Source organism: Tachypleus tridentatus, unplaced genomic scaffold, assembly GCF_004210375.1.
Source record: "Tachypleus tridentatus isolate NWPU-2018 unplaced genomic scaffold, ASM421037v1 tig00010044_pilon, whole genome shotgun sequence".
NCBI lineage: Eukaryota > Metazoa > Arthropoda > Merostomata > Xiphosura > Limulidae > Tachypleus > Tachypleus tridentatus.
In genome coordinates this window covers 1-21,399 of record NW_027467830.1, presented here as the reverse complement: position 1 = coordinate 21,399, position 21,399 = coordinate 1, and the positions used below count along the sequence as shown (strand labels likewise).

The following is a 21,399-nucleotide window of genomic DNA, read 5'->3' as shown; positions in this document are numbered from 1 at the left end:
AAGAAATGACAGTATATGTTTCACCTAATTAAAAAAAATTAAATCTAAGATTGTTATCATGAAACATCTAAAAGTAAATAAATAATTTGTGTGCTTTAATGAACACAACAATATGGTGATATTGTCTCAGATAGAATACTGATCCACATCTTTCTTGATATACAAACATATTCTTCCTATTATTGACAGAAAATGAATTTAGCACTGCCCAGAGAGCTCGGATCCCTATTCAACACAAATTTAAATTTCAGATTTGGAAAGTTGGAAAATAAAAATCACACATTGTGTTCATCTAGGGGTGTTATCCTTTCATCTTCATATATGGGATTTGCCTGGTCCATAACCATCTATACTTTCCAAATGTGTACCACTTTCTATATCACATTTCTCTTGTCCTTCATTTTTTTTTTCTTCTTTCTGTCAACAGAAGTGGCAAACTTTTCACCACTGTTTTGTCTACCACTTCCTTCCTGTTCTATGGTGATTCACCGCTCAGTCCTTTTCACGTGGTTGTTTAGCTATGGACTATCAATCTTCACTCTAGCTGGTTATTGGATAGCTTGGTTTTCTACATTTTGCCTTCCCCACTTTATTCCGACCATTTTCATGCCTCGTTGGAACATGACAATGATTTTATATTCTCTGACACATGCTCTGTTTGAATTATTGGCTTCTAGACATATTTCCATCTCCTTACCTATGGTCTCCATTGTTCTGATTTTAATATCATTAGTGTTTTTCACAGTCTTACATTGTACTTATACTTACTTTACCCAGACCTGGCTTCTTTTCTAAGACTTCTGTTACTTGGAATGGTGATTGTACTTTTCATCCTATTTCCCTCCCTCCTGTTTCTTTCCTATATACTCATTTAGACTCATCTTCTGCATCTTGTCTTGGTGTTATTTGGCACGTACGTATTTTAAGGGCTCCTGCTATTTTTTTATTCTACCGTTGGACCCCTCATTGTCTAGATCTGTTGCCTGCTACTATTACAGTGTGGATAAGCCAACTCCTTCAGTTTGGATATTATCTGTATGTTAGTACATGTGGATGATTCTCACATGTCTTTCATAAAACCTGCTTTATTTCCTGCTGAGTTTTAACTCTAATCTATTTTTTTCAATCTTCACACTGCCTTTGAGTAGGGTAAGTATATTTTCTTTTTCAGCACCCATTTCTCTTTCATTGGATCCTGCCAGACAGCTGGCGTTGCCTCCTACGGTATATGAATTTTCCAAAATTTGCATATGGTTTAGGGTAATAATAATAATAAAAAAAAGTGGTCAATCCTTTTGCCCTGGCATTACCAGTCCTCACTGTCAAGTTAGGGTCTTCTGCAAGGTTGCTTGGGGTATCCTTGGTATTATATTTATCTAAGTTGCCTATCTACCATTCCATGGACTTTCATGGAAAAGACCAGTGTCAGGAGGGTGTCTACCAAGTTCTTGCTCTTGCAGACTTTTAAAAGTAGTCTCATGTTACTGTCTCCAGTAAAAGACCTTTTTGGCAGGTATCTGATAAGGATCTTGATATATAATGAGGTCTTCCAAGTGTAAATTCTTCTCCCTTTGTTCAGATTCCTGGCTACTAGTTCACTTCATGTTAAATGTGATTTTAAAAATGGTGTTAATCAGAAAATTTCATAATATCAAGGCTTCTTATTGTCTAAAGTTGTTCATATTTGAAAATTGGGAATTCTATTAACTTATTGATTCTAATGACTTAGCTCTTGCAGATACTTAGGTTAGAATCAGTATCCTTACCTGATTAGGCTGGATGCTGCCCAGACTTTAGAATGTTAAAACTACTAATATAAGATTTTATAACTTGTAACCTGTTGCCATAGAAACATGAGTGTGGTTACATGTCACTTTGGTTAGACATGAGTAGTGAGTGATATTGAAGTAGCTTCATTTCCTCTAGTATATTAATTAAGTTTTTTGAAGTTTTTACACAGAATTATAGAACAATACAATCTTTATTACGGGTTCACTGTGGCTCATCTTTTACATTTAAATTTTCTGGGGGAAAATTTTTGTAAGTTGTTTTGAACATGGTTTTAGTTTCTGCATCCTGTTACTTTGTTAGAATTTAAATTTCTGCTTTAACATGACTCCTTAGTTTGAGAATGTATCAAATCTAACTAATCCTTTCAACTTGCAACACTAATATAGATTATTATAAATTTTTTAAATCAACATGAAAAATATGTAACATTATATTCTTCTTAAATTCTGTCTTAAGTTTTAATTTATTTTCAGTTAGGGTGACAATACATGCATATAGTTACATAGTATTCCTTTAACCATCTTAACAGGATGTTGTAAGTGTGTTGAAGATGGGCACGTGTCACAAGATTGTCCTAATGTAGGTGGGGACGGGAGAAGTAAATCTGGTTGCTTCAAGTATGGTGAAAATGGACACGTCTCATGAGACTGTAAAAATCCTGACAGAAGTTGGACATGATGGTAAGTTTTATGTAAACTGTTTTGATGTTAAAAGATACTACTATATTTTAGGATGTCTGTAAAGAAGTTGAAGGTTTACTTGTAAGAGTAATGCATGTTGAAAAAACGATTAAAGAAAACCTGATATGGAACTTTCTCTCATCAGTATTTATTTTCCAAATAAAACCCTATAGTGGAGTTTGGCTGCCTTGCTTCCGTAAGGTTCGAAGGAGGAAGTTGTTCTGACTGGACTACGCATTGGTCGCAGTTTTTAACACATCGTTTCCTTTATCTGGAACTGATGCACCGATGTGTAGTTTGTATAACACTCAGATTACTATAAGCTACATTGTACTTTCTTGCCATCCTTATGACTCTCAACGGCACTATTTTAAACATGTTCTGTCCCAAGGTTTTCCATAACATTAGACAGTGTTATTGGTGAAGGTGACACTGTCCACCTTGATAATGTTTTTAGTTTTTTAACAGCCATTAATCTTTTTAATGTCATTTAAATGTTTTATATTTCTTCATTTAATTTTTTTTATTGTGGTTCCACTTTAAGAGTCACAATCTCTCTAGTTCAATTTGAAATTAGAAAATGGCCATAACATTAAATTCCAGAACTGGAAAGGCCAACTTCAGGTGACTAATGCTGCTGTTTAAACTACTCGTCAGTCGTCCTGGCGAGTTTTTATTACAATTTTGCTACATGTCTTTTAACACTTTTATTACCTACTTTTTGATAGTGGCTGTAATGACACATAACCCAGAACCAGGACTGGAAAGGCCAACTTCAGGTGACTGACGGTGGTTCTTGTACTTACCTGTTAGTCTTCTTGGCGGGTTATGATAATTACCATTATGCTACAGACAGCTCGTTACGACTTTTGTTACTGTAGTAGACTAGATGTAAACATTGGTTTTATGCTATTTATGTTTTTACTTGCTGTTTTGTTATACTTTCATGTCCTTTTATGAATTTTACTACATTTACTTTAATTTTACCTTTTTTTCCGGATGTTGGGCGCAGATAGCCTAGCTCCTTTGTGCCATAAAACACTAAATCAACCAACCAACCACTGAGATATAAAAAATTTCCAGATCTTAACACATTGTAGTCAGACTAGTAACAAAACAGACTCTATTTCCACTAACAAATCTTTAGCATAAATATTTCATAAAAAAATCATATTCTTTTTATACAAAATACCTGTAATCTTTACTAAATACCTACCTAATTTAGTGAAGATATGAACGTTGTGTCAAAAGTTAGCATAAATACTTGACATGCAAATGTGTAGAACTTGTGTATATTATACTGAGCCTGTAGCAAAAGGATTAAGTTGTAATTTCGTTTTTCATTACTAATGAAATTTGAGTCAAATTTTCTTATTGTTAACTTGTGGACTTGTAAGTTTGATAATTGTTTTTTAACATATAAGTTCCATAATGGTTTTGTATGTCAAATGTTGTTTATTAATTTATATTGCTGTACTTCATGACAATTCTAGTGGGCTCTAAGTTCTGTCTGAAGGTTTCTACCTATCTATCTATTTCCTTCCTTCCTCCTCTTTGGGATCATTTTTCTTCAAAGATTGGTCTGTTCAAGATTTACTACACAAAAGTGCTGCCAAATGGGTGTTACTCATTCCCCTTGAGTGTAATTTTCATCTAATTGTTGTCCCTCAAAAGACAGATGTTTGGAGACCTGTTATAGAATTGTCCAAGTTGAACTTTTTAACTGAAGTCACTGTGCTTTACCATGAAGTATTACCTCTCACTTAAGAGGGTTTTTTTTCCCTGGAACTCTGAATGATCAAATCATGATGGTTGCTTATCTTCATATACCAAGTGTGGCTTGGGTGAGGGGAGCTTTCCTCAATTCCCAAGAGATTTCTGGTTGGTTGTTTATTGAGGAGACTTCTTTCCATTTGATATATCCTGGAACGTTTTGCAGTTTATTGGACTCTGTATTATTTCCTCTGCAAGGTGGTTGTGGTTCAAACTGATTATTCCACTGTTATCAGCTATATCACTAAGCAAGGATAACTAAATTTAGATCTTTATTTTCAGACTATGAATCTTCTTCACTGGGCCTACTAGAACTACCTAGTAGTCTTCACTTATGTATCTGCACTCAAATCAGACTCTTCTTCAGAGTCTTTTTCCCCTTATCCAGATGACAACTTTTTTCTTTCTCACTGGCCTGCTCAGACATGGTTCCCTCTACTTTCGCCTTTACCGGAGCAACATCCCCTGGCCTTTCCTTTGTCTCAGTCTCTCCTCTGACAATTGCAATCAGAATTCCACTTGCTCATGTGGCTTTTGCATCAGCATCGACTTGCTCATCATGTAGCATCTTTCCTCTTCCATTCCATTCTTCCTTTCTCCTTGTCTTTACACCAGAGGCAGTGGTTTTCTTCATATCTTGGTCCATTTGCTGTGGCTTTCATCCTTCCTGTCCTTTTGTATATCTTATTTACCAGTTCTTTGCCTGGTTGTTTGATCAGAGTTTGTTTGTATCAGCTGTTCCAATTTGTTCCCTAAGATGTTGTGTGGTCCATAATACCTCGATTCATGTTGTTATTTCTGTCTATTTATTCCAAGGATTCCCTATGTCCCCATTGTACTCACTGGTTAAGTTTATCAACTTGTATGATTGCTTATTCAGAAGGTCGCCAATAACACAATGTTTCTTCTCATCATATAACTATCACTTTTATCTGTTTGCCAGTCTTTGGAGGATATCATTCAGGCTCGAATGTGAATACCTCACTATACGTTTGTTGCACATTATATGCATGACCTAGGATAGGTATTGTTTGCCTTCTGTGATGATTCTACACGTCTCATCACCTTTGACTGTGCTAGACCAGAATATTACTTTTCACACATATTTTTAGTTGATAAATAATGTATTTCAGGGTCTCGCATGCTGACAGGTCTTATATGGTCAGATGTGCTCCATGTTATACTTGCACTAGAATTCAATAATTATATTGATATGGGGTGTTTCTGTAAGTCTGTAAAACTACTGGCAGCTTGTATATGTATCTCTCTCTCTCTCTCACTAATGTATGTATGTATGTATGTTTTTTTTCTGCCCATCCCCACTCAGGCTTTATCTTCTTTTCAAATAGGGAATTATGGACACCCATTGCACTGTCCTCAGTGTGTTGTTCTTCTGGCCTCCTTCTTTGCTACGTTTCTTCTAGTGGAGAATGGGAGTCCTTACCACTTCTGGTTCTAACTTGTCAGAGTGGTAGGTCATAAAGATTTCTTCTCGAGTGGGTGTTGGAAAACCACTTTCTAGCCCATGTGTATCCACTAAGTGAAAAGAGAGCTGTAGTTTTTCTTATGGTTACAGTACAAAATAATGAATTGTACAATAATATTCAGTATCCAAGATGCTGCTCCTGGATGTTTTTTGACTGAACAGATCATATGTTTCTTATGCAAGGCACTTCTGGATGTTTTTTGCTTAGGCAAACTGCACTTGGCCTATCAAATACATTTTTGTGCTTTTCAAGCCCTAGCTACTTATTGCTGTTTTCTCTAGCTCATTTACTGGCATTATGATACAACTCACTGTCACTATGTTTGGTATTGCATCTTGTTTCTTATAATTGATGTGGACAGAGGTCTAGTTATGAATCCTACATGTCCAGGGCACTTCACCCTGATGTTTTTTTTTATTGCTAAGTCTTATATGAGGTGTTTCCACTGGATGTTTTTTCCAGATTGACGACACTTGGCATAAACAAATGTAACCAAAGGCACTTTCCTTAACATTGCATACACACAAGCCTTCCTATTTTTCTCAACTCCTTACTGTATCTTGTCATAGTTATCCAGTATTTCCTATAGTGATTCAGTGCTATATATCTTTTATTGTGCCTGTCAATTCAGTTCAGACCCAATTATATCACTGTTTATTCCTGTTCCAGAAATAATGTGGTATCCCATAAGTACACTTTCTTTTCATATTCTAGTATACCTGTTCTTTCAGTGCAGTTGATTTCAGTTTGGTGTACGATTGATGTCCTTCACTAGTCCTTCCAACTTGGCAATGTATGATTCCAGCTTTGTGTGAGAGGAAGGTTGTAATGTTTCAGAATCTAACACTTTCTTAATCTGAAAATATACTCCCAGTAACTACTTATATTCTCTCATCTACTTTTACACCCTTCCTCTCACTAAGATTCTTGGGTTTATAGTTTGTGCCTGCACAATTTTTAAAAGTTAGGATTGTTCTTGAATAGTTGAGGGAGCTACCTGTATGCTTGATGAGAAGTAGTCGCATTATCAGCACATATTCTGAAATGGTGCAAAACTGATTGGTGCAGTTTTACAAAATATTTTTTTAACAATGCTTAAATGGCAGACCAGGATTAAGAAAGATTTAGGTGAGGGGGAGGAAGATAAGTACCTATCAGAAATACATTTTCAGAGTGAGAAAGTATTAACACTCAGATATCATGTGATAATTTTTTGTAGTGTTCTTCATATGATAGAGTTGAATACGTCAGATCCTTTGTGGTTTTGAAGAAGTTGACTATTTGAGACATGATCATATGTTTTTGCAATTTACCAGTATGTCTTTGTCTTGATGTATCAACAACAGTTGGTATTCACATTGTTGTTGATAAATTGTGACAAAGAATGTCTTCGAATAAGTGACTACAAAAGTACATGTTTAACCTTTTTTCACTAAGTGGATCAAAGTACACTAGTCAAATTTTGGAGCATTATTTCAAAATTTTATTAAGCAACATTTTTTACTACAGATGTTAATGAAGTTGTCATCAAGACATAGCTTGTAATTTATAGTTTAGTATTTTATATATATTAATTTCTTAATTTAAAAGGAAATGTAAAGAAAAAAAGTTAAATATTGATTTTTGTGTGTCTAGTTGTCTTATTGCTCAGTTAATATTTTATTATGCCCACCACTACAAGTAGCCAACTAATTAGAAACGCAAATTTGAAATACATACAAGCTAAATATGAAATAAGAATTTTGCACCTTTAGCAGATTCATAAAAAAGTATTGATCTTGTAAAATCATAGAGTGGTTTCTCCCACATCTTTTAAAAGTTCTTATCTAGTTCCACATACTACTCTTTAATTCCTGTTTATAACCAACAGAAAGAGCATTTTTTCCCTTTACATTTCCACCTGATTTTGTAGTGTTTCTGTCAGAGCTATTTAAACGTTAGCTGAAACTTCAACTTCAGATGAGAATGTCACATTTAGAAGATGCTATATCTCTTTCTCACTGATGTTTTTTTCCCCTTCAACTTTCGTGCTTTAGTTTTTGATGTTTCAGATTTGGTTTGCTAATTTTTATTAAGTAAAATATATATATATGATGGAATCCGAGCAAAATATCATTTATATGTGTGTGAAACTTAAAATTAATGTTTACAATACTATTTTATTGTCAATTAAAGTAATATGCATGCTAAAATACAAATACAACTTAAAAAACATTTTTAGTTGAAGATTATGCAGATGTTTAATTCATGTTTTGTTTTGTTTTTGCTGATTTACCTAGGTAAATCAAGGTCACCACCTTGAAAAACAAGATGTTGAAGCAGTTGTGGATGGAATCTGCCAGGAAAACCTACTAGAAGTGGATATTACTCATTTTTTGCAGATGATCTGTGGGCATGTAAAGACTTCAAGGTTACAATGTCTCTGGAAGAGACTTGCAAGTCATTTGAAAAGAGTTCCAACAAAATTGTTTTGGAGCAGGATATACACAAGAAAGATGGAGATGCCAGTATGATACCAGAAGGAGAAAGGTGTGTAATTAAATATGTGTAATAAAATTAGGGTACTATGTAAATTTGTGAGTTATCACCCACAATAAGCCATTTATACATTATTAAAGATGTGCATGTAAAAGTAAATTCAGTCATGGAACAAGATTGAAATTAAACAACTAAACTGAAGAAAAAGTTACAACATTAAAAACAGTAATTATTTTAGAAAACATCATTTTCAAACCACATGACTAAAAGTAAGGTTGAGGAAAGCATTTAAAATTCATTCTGAGGGCTACTAAATATAGGCCTTAGATCTATGCTTTAAACTTTTTTTTGTATTATAACTTGATCTTTCATACTTTACTTTTTAATTTATATGTACAAGTCAAAAGATGGTGTCCACAAAAGTTATTGTTAATGCTTCCTTTGTCAGCATTAACATTAAAAATTGAATTTATGTAATCTTTGAGAATATACCAATGTTGATTGCACTTTATGTTGATAATATATGCATGCAATGTTAATGCAGTGGCTTCTCGCTGCAGTTGCAAGTCATGGTGCAATGGGTGACATGTTTAGCACTTGTTTAGTTCATTATAGAGAATTCCCAACCATTTGATAGATATGCATATATCAAAAATACAATTTAACATTTACAACTATTTGTGCTAGGGTGGTTACCCCTAATAAACCAGGAAAAGGAAATAATGTAATGGAATGGAAAATAAGATTATTGTTAAAATAAGTAATTTCTTGAAGTTTGCATTCAAATCCCATCATGCTCATTTCACATTGGAAGTAGTTTATGTAGTTTGTTATGTATTAGTTCTAATTGTATTGTGTTGTGAATACTCTTCTTGTTTTGTTAAACAGAGTCTGCCAAGTGTGATAATTAATCTCAACAAATTGACTGCACTTATGTAATTGAATTATTAAAACTTACAAATCTTGATTGATGCTTCATGTAGTACATTTTGTACGTGGAAGTTTTGTAAGTTATTTATGTGGTTAGATAGGTTTTTTATGTTTGCACGTGCATATATTATGTCTGTGCATCCAAGGTTGATATTGTGTTGAGAGTAGGGACTATTTTAAAGAATTTTTCAGAGCTGTAGAAACAATGGGTTAAAATGTATACAATATTGTAAAGTCTTTTAGAGGGTTCTAAGCATTATCTTATGTATTTTTGTTATTTGAACTTTGGGATACAAAAGTTCATTTTTGGATTTAATGAAAATTTTAGTAAAATTGTACACTTTTGTATTAGATGTGAAGGAAACTTCTCTTAAAATTTTATCTGAAGATGCTGAAGTCTACATTTTATTGTAACATCCATTATTATACATAAAATGTGATGTACAATTGTTATTAAAATTTATTGCTTTAGCAGGTATCTGGGATTTGCATGTAAAAGTGCAATTGCACAACATCAATTTCTTAATTGTAATGTGAACTTTAGAACTACATAAAATTGCATGGTATAATAGCTCCTGGTTGAAGAAAGTTGAAATAGAAACAACTCTCAACCAAAATTAAACTGATGAATAAGGAAGCCAAAAGAAAATATCAAACTTGCTAGTGTGTGAAATAATTTGCCCCAGAAAATCTAAAGTATTATTCATTATTCAGGAGACATGAATTAAATGTATAATATGACCAAAGAAATTATATTTAGTTGTCTTATTCTTGTAAATTAATAATTTAAATCCCCATGGTCGGTCTTTTATTTTTGTTATTTTGTGAAATGAAATTGCTGTATATGTGCATCAGATTTCACTTTGTTAGTATTTGTAAGATGCAATAAATTAATATGTAGAAAAGTAGGGAAAAGTTAAGTGACTACTCTGTATTATGCAGTTTTGTTTACCTGTGAAAATAAATTAATTCTTGTTACATATCCTCAAATTCCTTGTGTAGTACTAGAATATTGTTTATTAAAATATAGCATGTTGAAGGTTAATTTGCATTATTTGAGAAGCAAAGAAAAAATTGTGCTCGTTTTTGATGATCATTGGAGCATTCTGTATCTGAGTATGATCTCATATTTTTATTTTTCTATCCTGTTGTTTCCTAGTGGGAGGATAAATTTTCCTTTGGACCTTCTACAATGCCATCATCCTTGTGAACCTTTCCAACAACTTTATTCAAGCATTAAACAGAAATTCACAAAAGTTTATCAGACTTTCTTCCATCCCATTCCCTCACTTCCAGACTTTTTTTTTTTTTTTCAGAACAGCAGGTGCACCAGGTGACATTACAGTTTTATTGAGCTGAGATAATAAGAAAATATATAATTTGAGTGAGATTAGGTTAACCTCATGAGGCTACATTTCTGTAATTTGTAGATTCAAGGTATTTATTACTCTTTGTTTGAAAAATATTTTTTTTGCTAGAAACTGTGAGTTTCATTGCCTGTAATTATAATTATCATTTTCTTTTTACAAATTGTTCCATAAAACAAAAGTTTAGAAGTATGAGTAAAAAAGTTTGAGACAATGACAAGCTATTTTTTGGTAGTCATGAATCTAAGGTTGTGAATATTCAGTATAGCTTTGCTCCAAAATAAGCAGAGGCATTTCATAAATTAGGGAATTTTTCTTGATTTGACAGTTAATTTAAATTTATTAAAGCTAGCTTTTGTTGTTTCAACTTCAGTGTTTGCTTGTAATTTATTGGTTTTGAATATTATTATGTGCAATGTAAAATGAAATGTATAATTTTTATTTTCCATTAATTTTCTTTGAAATTTATTCAAGGTGGAATATAATGATGTGGCTGGAGGTATAAATAAACAATCAGATGATAATGAAAATGCAGAGAAGAGTGAAAGAGACAGATTCTCAGATGGAACTTGTGCCTCATCAAAAACTGAATGGCGTGATGTATTTTTGTAGTTCACTATGAATGTTTTAAAGCATAAGTATGAAATATAATTGTATGTAACTTATATTTGAGGTACCACTAAGTAGTCTAAAAATGACTTTCAATAGCCTAAAAACATATACTGTTAGTATCTTTTGAACTTCAATACATTTCAAAGTATGAAAAAAAAACTCATTTTGCTTGTAAGAGCTGATTCAGTTTTATATTATTCCATGTCACATATTTGAGAAACATTCTCAACAACGTCTAGTTGAATTTGATCTATACTTGCTCTGATAAAGGTAAAGATTGAACTTATCATGCATGAAAAATTTATTTTAAAACCTTCTTAAGTAAAATGGACATTTCTGAATAGCAAGAAACATGACATTGTTTTTATGAAAGGTTGTACAAACAAACTTGCTGTTCAGTTTTTGCTGTTGTATATATGGAAATAACTGCATTACATATACATGTTCTAGAATAAAAATTGTTCCTGTATTTAGTGATGAAAGTAGTGAAGTTATTTGGAGTTTTTAAAGTTATGTATTACATGTTTGTTTTATTTTTTCACTACTAAGTTAGCTACTCTTTATATTAATGTAGAATGCTTTATTTACTTTTGAACTTGTATTTCATTCATGACATATTATGGATTTGCTTTTCTCAAACATAAAATTTAGCCCAATAGTACCCCACTTGCAATCTGTCACTGAATATGCTTGATCTTTGAGACATGAGGTATTTTAATGTGATGGTCATTCCCATTAATCATTGGTAAAATAGTAGCCCAAAAGTTTCTGATCAGTGTTTTAGAGACCTTTAAAACAACATTCTTAATATTATAGGATTTGACTGTGGTAGTAATGGGTCTTTTGTCTTACCATGTTCTATATATATCCTTTTATTATTTGTTTAGTAAGTATGTGTTGTATAATCATTACCTAAGTTAGATACAGATAATTGTAAAACTTTTACAATAGATAATGACTTATCATTATAACATTTTTTGGGTGAAGATATAAATCTTTAATTTCCTTTTAAATAAATAAGCTGTAGCATTTAAGTTAACAATACTTAATTTATATTTAGTCACATAATAGTACTAGAGAGCATTTATTATGTTGAGAAGAGGTTAAAAAGGATTGAAATAAATTATTTAATAACCTGTTTTTCAATGTTAATAATATAACAAACATAATAACAAAAGTATTACGTCCAGAGAACTCTTAAGGTACATGGAAATAGTATGTGCATAGTTTTATTTTAAAATTGATATTTGTTAAGACAGGCACTTAATTGTTTTTCTTCTGTTGTTATATTATGGATGTAAAATGCTTATTTCTGTTCCTTATGTTATATTCTAATTATTATTTTCCGATTCTCCAACTTTCCAAATCTGAAATTTAAATTTGTGTTGAATAGGGATCCGAGTTCTCTCAGTGTTCTATCTAAGACGCTGATATTGTTGTGTTCATTAAAGCACACAAATTATTTATTTACTTTTAAATGTTTCATGTTAACAATCTTAGATTTAATTTTTTTAATTAGGTGAAACATATACTGTCATTTCTTGTATTTTTAAATAATATTTTTAAAGTATTTTCTTTCTGTATATAAACTGACAGTTTTTCATTGTTTATGAAACTATGTAATGAGGTATTTTAAGTGTCTTTATAGTTGAGTTTGTGGGAGATTGCAGTGTAATAGAGATATAAAATAGTGGTATATATAACTAACAAAAATAAAAAAATTAAGGTTTACAGTATCTATTATTAATAATTCATTACCAGTACATTTGTAGTTCGATACAATTTCTGTTATAGATTGAATGAAACACTTTGTGAAGGACATTCAGGGACTTAGCAAGAGGAAAAAGACGAAAGCTCACTTTCAGGTTTGTGTTTTTATTAGTGTTTTTTTAGAGACCTTTAAGACAATATTCTTAATATTATAGGATTTGACTGTGGTAGTAATGGGTCTTTTGTCTTACCATGTTCTATATATATCCTTTTATTATTTGTTTAGTAAATATGTAATGTATAATAATTACCTAAGTTAGATACAGATAATTGCAAAACTTTTTTGTAAGGAAGATATTTCGTGGGTGTGTACATAAATCAAGCTTTCCAGTACACCATTTTTTAAAATTTAGTATAGAAATTTAAACCTCTTGTGACATCTGAATTGCTCACCAGTGTGGCTGAATCTGCTATAATATCCAGGTTTATGGAGAGTAAATTCTGTATCTTCTTTCCTCCTTACAAAATTCCACACAACACATGATATCTGGTTCTTAGTTTTATAAAGGTGTCTTCTCCATGGATATCTTGCATTCTGTGGACAGATATTGTCAAATAAGGCTTGTTTAAGCTTGTTAGTCACTATAAGGTGTTTAAGTTAATATGAATAATTCTACTATTTTATGGAAGAGGGACAGTTCAGCCAACCTAATTTCCACCCAAATTTAATTTGATTTTAGTGATTTGGAAAAACTTCAGTGTTACAACCAAATTTTAAAAACAAAATTTTTTGCACGAGAAATAAATACTGCTTCTTTGGTGAAGGGATAATTCAGTGTAATATTTTTTTTTTCAGTTGTTGAATTATTTTTTGTTTATTTCTTGCTGAAATGTAAGAAAAATAAAGAAAAAATTTTCTCCGAAGTTAAAGAAATGTATAACTATGTAATATTTCTTGCACCTTAATGCAAAGGAGCACCAGATAAGATTGAAAATACAATAGTAGACAAATACAACAATATATTGATTATTAAATAATGTTAGAAGTTTGTATATGGATATAGATTGTTATTAGATATTTCTGCAGTATTTCATTTTACCATTCCTACTCTAAACTCATCTTCATGCTGTGGAAATTTTCTTGTGACAGAATTTGCTCAGTTTCTTGAAAAATCCCAAATATACTGACAGTAAGGCAGAGAATCGTTTTAAGGTACTGATGTATTTATAGCTCAGCTTCTTTCTGTGTCATCTCCATCACTTAGTGCTTTGATTTTTTGTGGGATGTTAGGAGAAGCTTTTGTAAAAGTATAAGCATAGATAAATGTTAGTTATGGCTAAACAGCAATAAATAGCTGTAGAAGTAAATCAATGAAGTTGATGTACACTATATGTATATATTATTATACCATAAAAGGGTATGCTATGGATTATATGAACAACACATACAAACAACAGAAAAGGTTTGACAGAAACATGAAAAAAGAGTAAGTACTTCTAACAAATTATAAAATACAAAAATATATTTCTATTCTTCACATATGTCTCTCTTAAGTTAAGACCCTCAATCAAGTTCTTGTCAATTATGCCTTTTATTGATTTTACATCTGTAAACAAACCATTGCAATTTTTTTGCTACTTGTTCTTGAGTAAAATATTACAGTGATGAACATATACTTGATGGAATTTTAAAACAAAAATTACACTTCTATTAAACAGCTGTATCATATTATATTACACTCGGTGACAGCCTTAACTAATGCTAACAGTGAATGTATGGACTATTCTCAATGTATGTTTTACAAGTCCAATATTGTTTTGTTACAGTTTGCAAAATCTCCTAATATTTTATATCAAATTATACTTTACAATTACCATATTACAAATATAACAAAACTAAAGCAAGTCTGGAACAGAGTGACATTAATATAAAGTTAAAAATATATTGAAGGCAATACACAACCTCGTTCAATACAAAGCATTCACTAATGTAATTTTAAAAGACCAGTTATGAAGGCACATGAAGTTTATAAAAAACATAACTAGCCTTTTATCTGACATTTATACAAACTGGGTATAAAGACAAAGTATAACATGAAATTCATATACAACAGTATTTTGTTTGTTTTAGAATCATGCACATAATGGGTCAGTTTTTTCACATCCTTCCCTAATATTCAAAAGATAAACAAAAAGGAAGTTAGTTGCTCAACTCGTGATAACCCTGTCTGACCAAACAATGGGATTTGATGATCACTCTCATAGTGCACCCATGGCCTCAAAGTATGTAAACAAGTTTGTTTCTGTGACATGTCATAAATCATGAATTCTCATATTCAAAGTTTGGATATAATAACCACTAGGCCATCTACATAGATCCTTCAATAATCAATACACAGATTTGTATTGTGGTAGTAATGAAACTACCAGTAATGTAAAATATTACACACAAAACATGCTAGCTTTTATATGGCCCAGCATGGCGACGCGTGTTAAGGCGTGCGACTCGTAATCTGAGGGTTGTGGGTTCGCAACCCTGTCATTCCAAACATGCTCGCCCTTTCAGCCATGGTCAATCCCACTATTCGTTGGTAAAAAGAGTAGCCCAACAGTCCTAAATTAAGAATGGCTAGCACAGATAGCCCTCGAGTAGCTTTGTGTGAAATTCAAAAACATCTACAAACCAACACATCAACCCTATTTTATCCACCACCCCTCAAAAAAGTATGAAATTTGTTTGGTTACAGAGCTAACAAATAGAAAAGTTCAAGAAAAAAACAGGAGATTAGTTGAGTACTTTCTTTTTTTTTAGTGTTTGTTATTTAGGCATAAGTGTAAAAGTAATTGACATGTAAATATAGGTGTATTTGTTAGGTTAGTTAAGATTATAATATAAAAAAATGGTTCTAAAGGCACAAGAACAGGTTGTAATAGCTCATGGGTAACATAATTTGTAATTTAAAGCAAGCTGCATGTAATTTCACAGATATATCATTGTGACACTGGGGAATGGTACGAAAAAGATTAAACAAAATAAACTTAAAAGTTTAAAAAGTGTACATTGTTACAAAGAAGAAAAATATGTGGCAAAATGCCAAATTTTTTACATTTTTAAATGGGTAAAATTTGATAGTGAGGTAAAAGTATGGTTTCCCCTTTAGGATCTTTTTTAGCTTAATGCTTCTGATACGTTCATTATTTCCTTTTTTGAATTTAAAATATTATATTCTTTCCTCTTTGCTTTAATTAATATATTGTTTTATGACATTAAAATTTGTTTTCACTTTAGTTTCAATCCATTTCATAACTTTGCTAAATATGTTAAACTGTTGCCAGCTAACTTGATTATTAATCCTCCATTACTAACAAGTAATATTCATTTCCAATATTTTATTACATATACATACCAACTTCTCCAATTCCATGAACCAACTGTTGGTTCTTCCTTGTTGTTGAAGCTCTAGATGATATAGAAATGTTGTCCAGTTTGTGTCATGGTCTGAGAACCCTGAACCAAAGCGAGGTCAAAAGTATAAAAAAATAGTTGTCATTCTCTTTGGCATAGAGAGATTTACTTAAATTATTGACAAAACATGGTTATCTTTTCTGGGAAAGATAATTAGTAAAATAAGTTATGACTAAAACAGTTTCAGTCTAAATGATTTCAGTTATCAATCCTGAGAGTGAAACCTGTAAAACTAAGCACAGTTTAGCATAAACATCAACTGTTACAGTCTGCACATCCTCCCTTATTTTATATACACTAAAAAACTTGTTAAATACAGTACCCCATACTTCCTGGACAAATTTGCTGTTATCAGTAGATCCAATTCACTGATCACATCAAAGTAGTGATACACTACATTATTTTTTCTTTGTTTGTTTTACATATCCAATCCATATCATGTATTCAACCTAGAATTTGAATTAGGATATAATCAAAGCCAAATCACAATGACCATAACTTACACATATAGACAATATAAGAATGAGATGATTTAAATTGCATGATTTACATGCCTGACTGTTGGAGTGAGATTGAGCAAAAGAGCTGTCTGAGGCCTTGAGAAAGAAAATTGTAGCAGCTTATGAGTCTGGTAAGGGATTTAAAAAGATCCCAAAAGATTTCGAAATCAGCCATTCCACTGTCTGGAAAATAGTCAACAAGTGGAGGACTTTCAAAACAACTGCCAACATGCCCAGGTCTGGTCTTCTAAGCAAGTTCACCCCGTGAGCAGACCCAAGATGCTATAGGAGGTCTCTATACACTTTAAAATGTCAGCACGGATTTACAGCAGGTTCTGGCTACTGTTGATGTGAAAGTGCATGCCTCTACAATCAGAAAGAGACTGCACAAGTTTAACTTACATGGGAGGTGTGCAAGGAGGAAACCTTTGCTCTCTAAGAGAAACATCAAGGCCAGTCGACAGATTACCCGTGCCTATGAAAATATCTAGATCAGCAAGACACAGTGAAGTGTATAAAATGAGCATGAGCTATTTTATTCTGTTGATTTTACTTCCCTGGCAGTTGTCTACCAGTTTACACATAGAAGATTTCAAACAATTCAACAGTGAAATTTGTCACTGGTAGGCTCACACTTGAGATTATATTATCAGTCATTTGCAAGGTAAAATACTTATATAACAACAAGATCATTAAACACTGTAAAGTCAAAACAACGAACATTTCAAAGAGAAATATCGTAAATATTCTTAACAGAAGCAGAACAATTTGCACAGCACAGCACTTAGGAAAGGAACAGAGTCCCAACACCACACCCCAGACCACTCTGTACCAGACCATCTCCCTTATTCACAATGTTAAAGCTGTGATTAGGGAAAAACAAAAACAATCACTGCGATAAAACCAGCATTATTAACAAAATAGTATACCCACCTGGCCTGGTGGGTTAAGGTGTTGACTCGTAATCTGAGAGTCAACGATTCAAATCCCAGTTGCCCCAAATATGCTTGCCCTTTCAGCCATGGGGATGTTATAATGTAAAGTCAATCCCACTATTTGTTGGTAAAAAAGAGTAGCCCAAACATTGGCAGTGGGTGGTGATGACTAGCTGCCCTCCCTCTAAATGGGGAAGCTCTCATGTAGCTTTGTGTGAAATTCAAAACAAATAATATACTAGACTTATAAAGATTTACAATCAAATATTAATACAACCACATTTTGAACAACAACTGTTTATCAAAGTAAGAAACATAGCTAAACATACTGGAATAATTACAGGTCCTTTTGCCCCAACAAGAAAGTTTGTAAAGTTATGTGATCTCCACGATCAGCCTTCTCATCCTGTGTAATTAAGTTTAGCACTATCATAGATACAATGAAAATTACCATTCAAAACTAAACTGTTAAGCATTTTATAGAAGTAATTTGATGTGCAACTGTTTCTCTTAACAGAGAAGTTTAGCCAATATATGAACCAAATGAAATAATCCAGATATGAATAATCATTCAACTTAAGTTAACCACTGATCTCACATAAGGTAGTGCTTTCACTGATATTTACTTTGAGTATGTAGAGAATAATAATAATAAAACAAAGTCTGAGGACAACTGTCTTAATATACTGAGTTAGTAATTCTTACATTCTTGGTCTGTAAAATAAATATGCATAGTCTCACAAGTAACAGTGATTATACCATCCAAAACAACTACCCTTCATGAAGATGATAACTCTTACAATAATATTAAAGATACCTTCAAGATACAATGCATTCAAAGCTTATTATTATTACAAATCTTCTTGGATTAGAGAAATTTCACACTTTTTCTCTTTTTAATGGAGATTTTCTTAAAACCAGTTTCTATTTAATAAAAATGCATAAAAAAATCTGTGTTTTGTAATATTAATCTAAATATTTTAGCATAAATCAGTTGAAAGATATAACAGATCTTTTTTGAATATATTTTTATTAAAGGGTAAAAATGACCATCAACACTAAACTAAAAAAAAACAGTTCAATATACCAATAAAGAAATGTATAAAACTTGATTAAAAAGATGGCCCTCTTATGCAATGTAATTAAATTGAATTTGGGTGGTAGGCTAGAAAGGATACAATTTCTAGTATACAGGGTACAGGCCAAAATCTTGATTTATTAACATCAAAAATAAAATTCACTGCCAAAAGAACTTGTCTATTAATAGTAAGCAGCTATGAAGATAGAGTTTAGAAGGTTGGCTGAACTGTCCCTCTTCCATAAAGTAGTAGAATTATTCATATTAACTTAAACACCTTATAGTGACTAACAAGCTTAAACAAGCCTTATTTGACAATATCTGTCCACAGAATGCAAGATATCCATGGAGAGACACCTTTATAAAACTAAGAACCAGATATCATGTGTTGTGTGGAATTTTGTAAGGAGGAAATAAGATACAGAATTTACTCTCCATAAACCTGGATATTATAGCAGATTCAGCCACACTGGTGAGCAATTCAGATGTCACAAGAGGTTTAAATTTCTATACTAAATTTTAAAAAAGGTGTACTGGAAAGCTTGATTTATGTACACACCACGAAATATCTTCCTTACAAAAAAGTTTTGCAATTATCTGTATCTAACTTAGGTAATTATTATACATTACATATTTACTAAACAAATAATAAAAGGATATATATAGAACATGGTAAGACAAAATACCCATTACTACCACAGTCAAATCCTATAATATTAAGAATATTGTCTTAAGGGTCTCTAAAAAACACTAATAAAAACACAAACCTGAAAGTGAGCTTTCGTCTTTTCCTCTTGCTAAGTCCCTGAATGTCCTTCACAAAGTGTTTCATTCAATCTATAACAGAAATTGTATCGAACTACAAATGTACTGGTAATGAATTATTAATAATAGATACTGTAAACCTTTAATTTTTTTTTTTTTGTTAGGTTATATATACCACTATTTTATATCTCTATTACACTGCAATCTCCACAAACTCAACTATAAAGACACTTAAAATACCTGATTAAATAGTTTCATAAACAATGAAAACTGTCAGTTTATATACAGAAAGAAAATACTTTAAAAATATTATTTAAAAATACAAGAAATGACAGTATATGTATCACCTAATTAAAAAAAATTAAATCTAAGATTGTTAACATGAAACATTTAAAAGTAAATAAATAATTTGTGTGCTTTAATGAACACAACAATATCAGCATCTTAGATAGAACACTGAGAGAACTTCGTATCCTATTCAACACAAATTTAAATTTCAGATTTGGAAAGTTGGAGAATCGAAAATAATAATTAGAATATAACATAAGGAACAGAAATAAGCATTTTACATCCATAATAAAACAACAGAAGAAAAACAATTAAGTGCCTGTCTTAACAAATATCAATTTTAAAATAAAACTATGCACATACTATTTCCATGTACCTTAAGAGTTCTCTGGACCGTAATACTTTTGTTATTATGTTTGTTATATTATTAACATTGAAAAAAACAGGTTATTAAATAATTTATTTCAATCCTTTTTAACCTCTTCTCAACATAATAAATGCTCTCTAGTACTATTATGTGACTAAATATAAGTTAGGTATTTTAACTTAAAATACCAGCTTATTTATTTAAAAGTAAATTAAAGATTTATATCTTCAAAAAAAAGTCATTAAGTTATACCTATTACTAAAGTTATATTATTTGACACTGTGACCTGGTCCTGTATTCAACCTAGGATAAAGAAGTGCCAAGAGTTCAAACGTTCCAGGCATAAACTTCATGATGGTGGCTTCTAAGTAACTTTGTTGTTCTGGAGCATCAGTGTTCTACAGAGTGAAGTTAAAATTAATAATAACTATAAACAGATAATGTATAAAATTACTTACAAAAGCAGTAATCCATCAGTAATGCACAATTGAAATTGTACAATACTTTTGTAGAGTGATCACAGAACTTCACATGTGGATGGTGTAGGTGATAAAGGTCTATATACCATCTTCTCTAATAAGAAACCTCCTTGTTTCCATATGTCTTCACTAGCTTCGGAACCAGCAACTGGTTACACATCGAGAATTCATGCAAGTCTTGAAGAAGAAGAGTCTGTGATAATACAAAAAATATTAATGATCTGGAAAAAAAAAATGTAGGGTGAAAATTCACATAATTGTAATATCTAATATAAGACTTTGTTCTCTGCAAAGCTCAGTTATACCCATTTAATAATGATATACCAACCCAAAATGCATTATTCCACTTCAAAGACACATACTATTCAGAATGATATGAAATAACATCTACAGAGGAAATGTATTTCAACTTCAAATAATAATATATAAAGTATACTGTATATACAATAAATCAAGCTGAATTGCTAAAATAGCTCTGAAGTGATCAAACTGGGTAAACAGTGAAAATTACAAGCGACTTGGTGTTAAAATATTCATACTGCCAAGAGTAAATGACACTTGTTGCAAACTGTCACAAGTTAGAGCTATACTTGTCAACTTTAGTTTACATACATGCGTGCTAATGTATTACTGAGGTTAGTGTATTATTTACTTAAATTTTAAAATATTCCTAGCAATTACATTTTTAACAAA

General features: G+C 31.6%; 1 protein-coding gene and 1 long non-coding RNA gene across 10 annotated transcripts in view; one reads left to right on the top strand and one right to left on the bottom strand.

The window, feature by feature from the left end:
• LOC143243694 (anoctamin-9-like) overlaps positions 1 to 12,987 on the top strand; it is a 38,855-nt gene extending 25,868 nt beyond the window's left edge. For 2 of the 9 annotated variants that reach the window (XM_076487348.1, XM_076487339.1), the window contains 4 exons: positions 2,321 to 2,471; positions 8,011 to 8,260; positions 10,456 to 10,576; positions 10,981 to 11,591. In XM_076487348.1, the coding sequence (XP_076343463.1) occupies positions 2,321 to 2,374 (54 nt within the window). In that variant the 3' untranslated portion in view covers positions 2,375 to 2,471; positions 8,011 to 8,260; positions 10,456 to 10,576; positions 10,981 to 11,591. The other 7 variants (XM_076487343.1, XM_076487344.1, XM_076487342.1 and 4 more) reach the window with 7 other exon arrangements.
• A 250-nt stretch (positions 12,988 to 13,237) lies between these two features.
• On the bottom strand, positions 13,238 to 19,607 carry LOC143243696 (uncharacterized). The gene is made up of 3 exons (XR_013024707.1): positions 19,575 to 19,607; positions 16,236 to 16,336; positions 13,238 to 13,423 (listed from the first exon to the last, which is right to left on the bottom strand). It is a non-coding gene; the product is annotated as an uncharacterized LOC143243696 (long non-coding RNA).
• Positions 19,608 to 21,399: the final 1,792 nt, after the last annotated feature.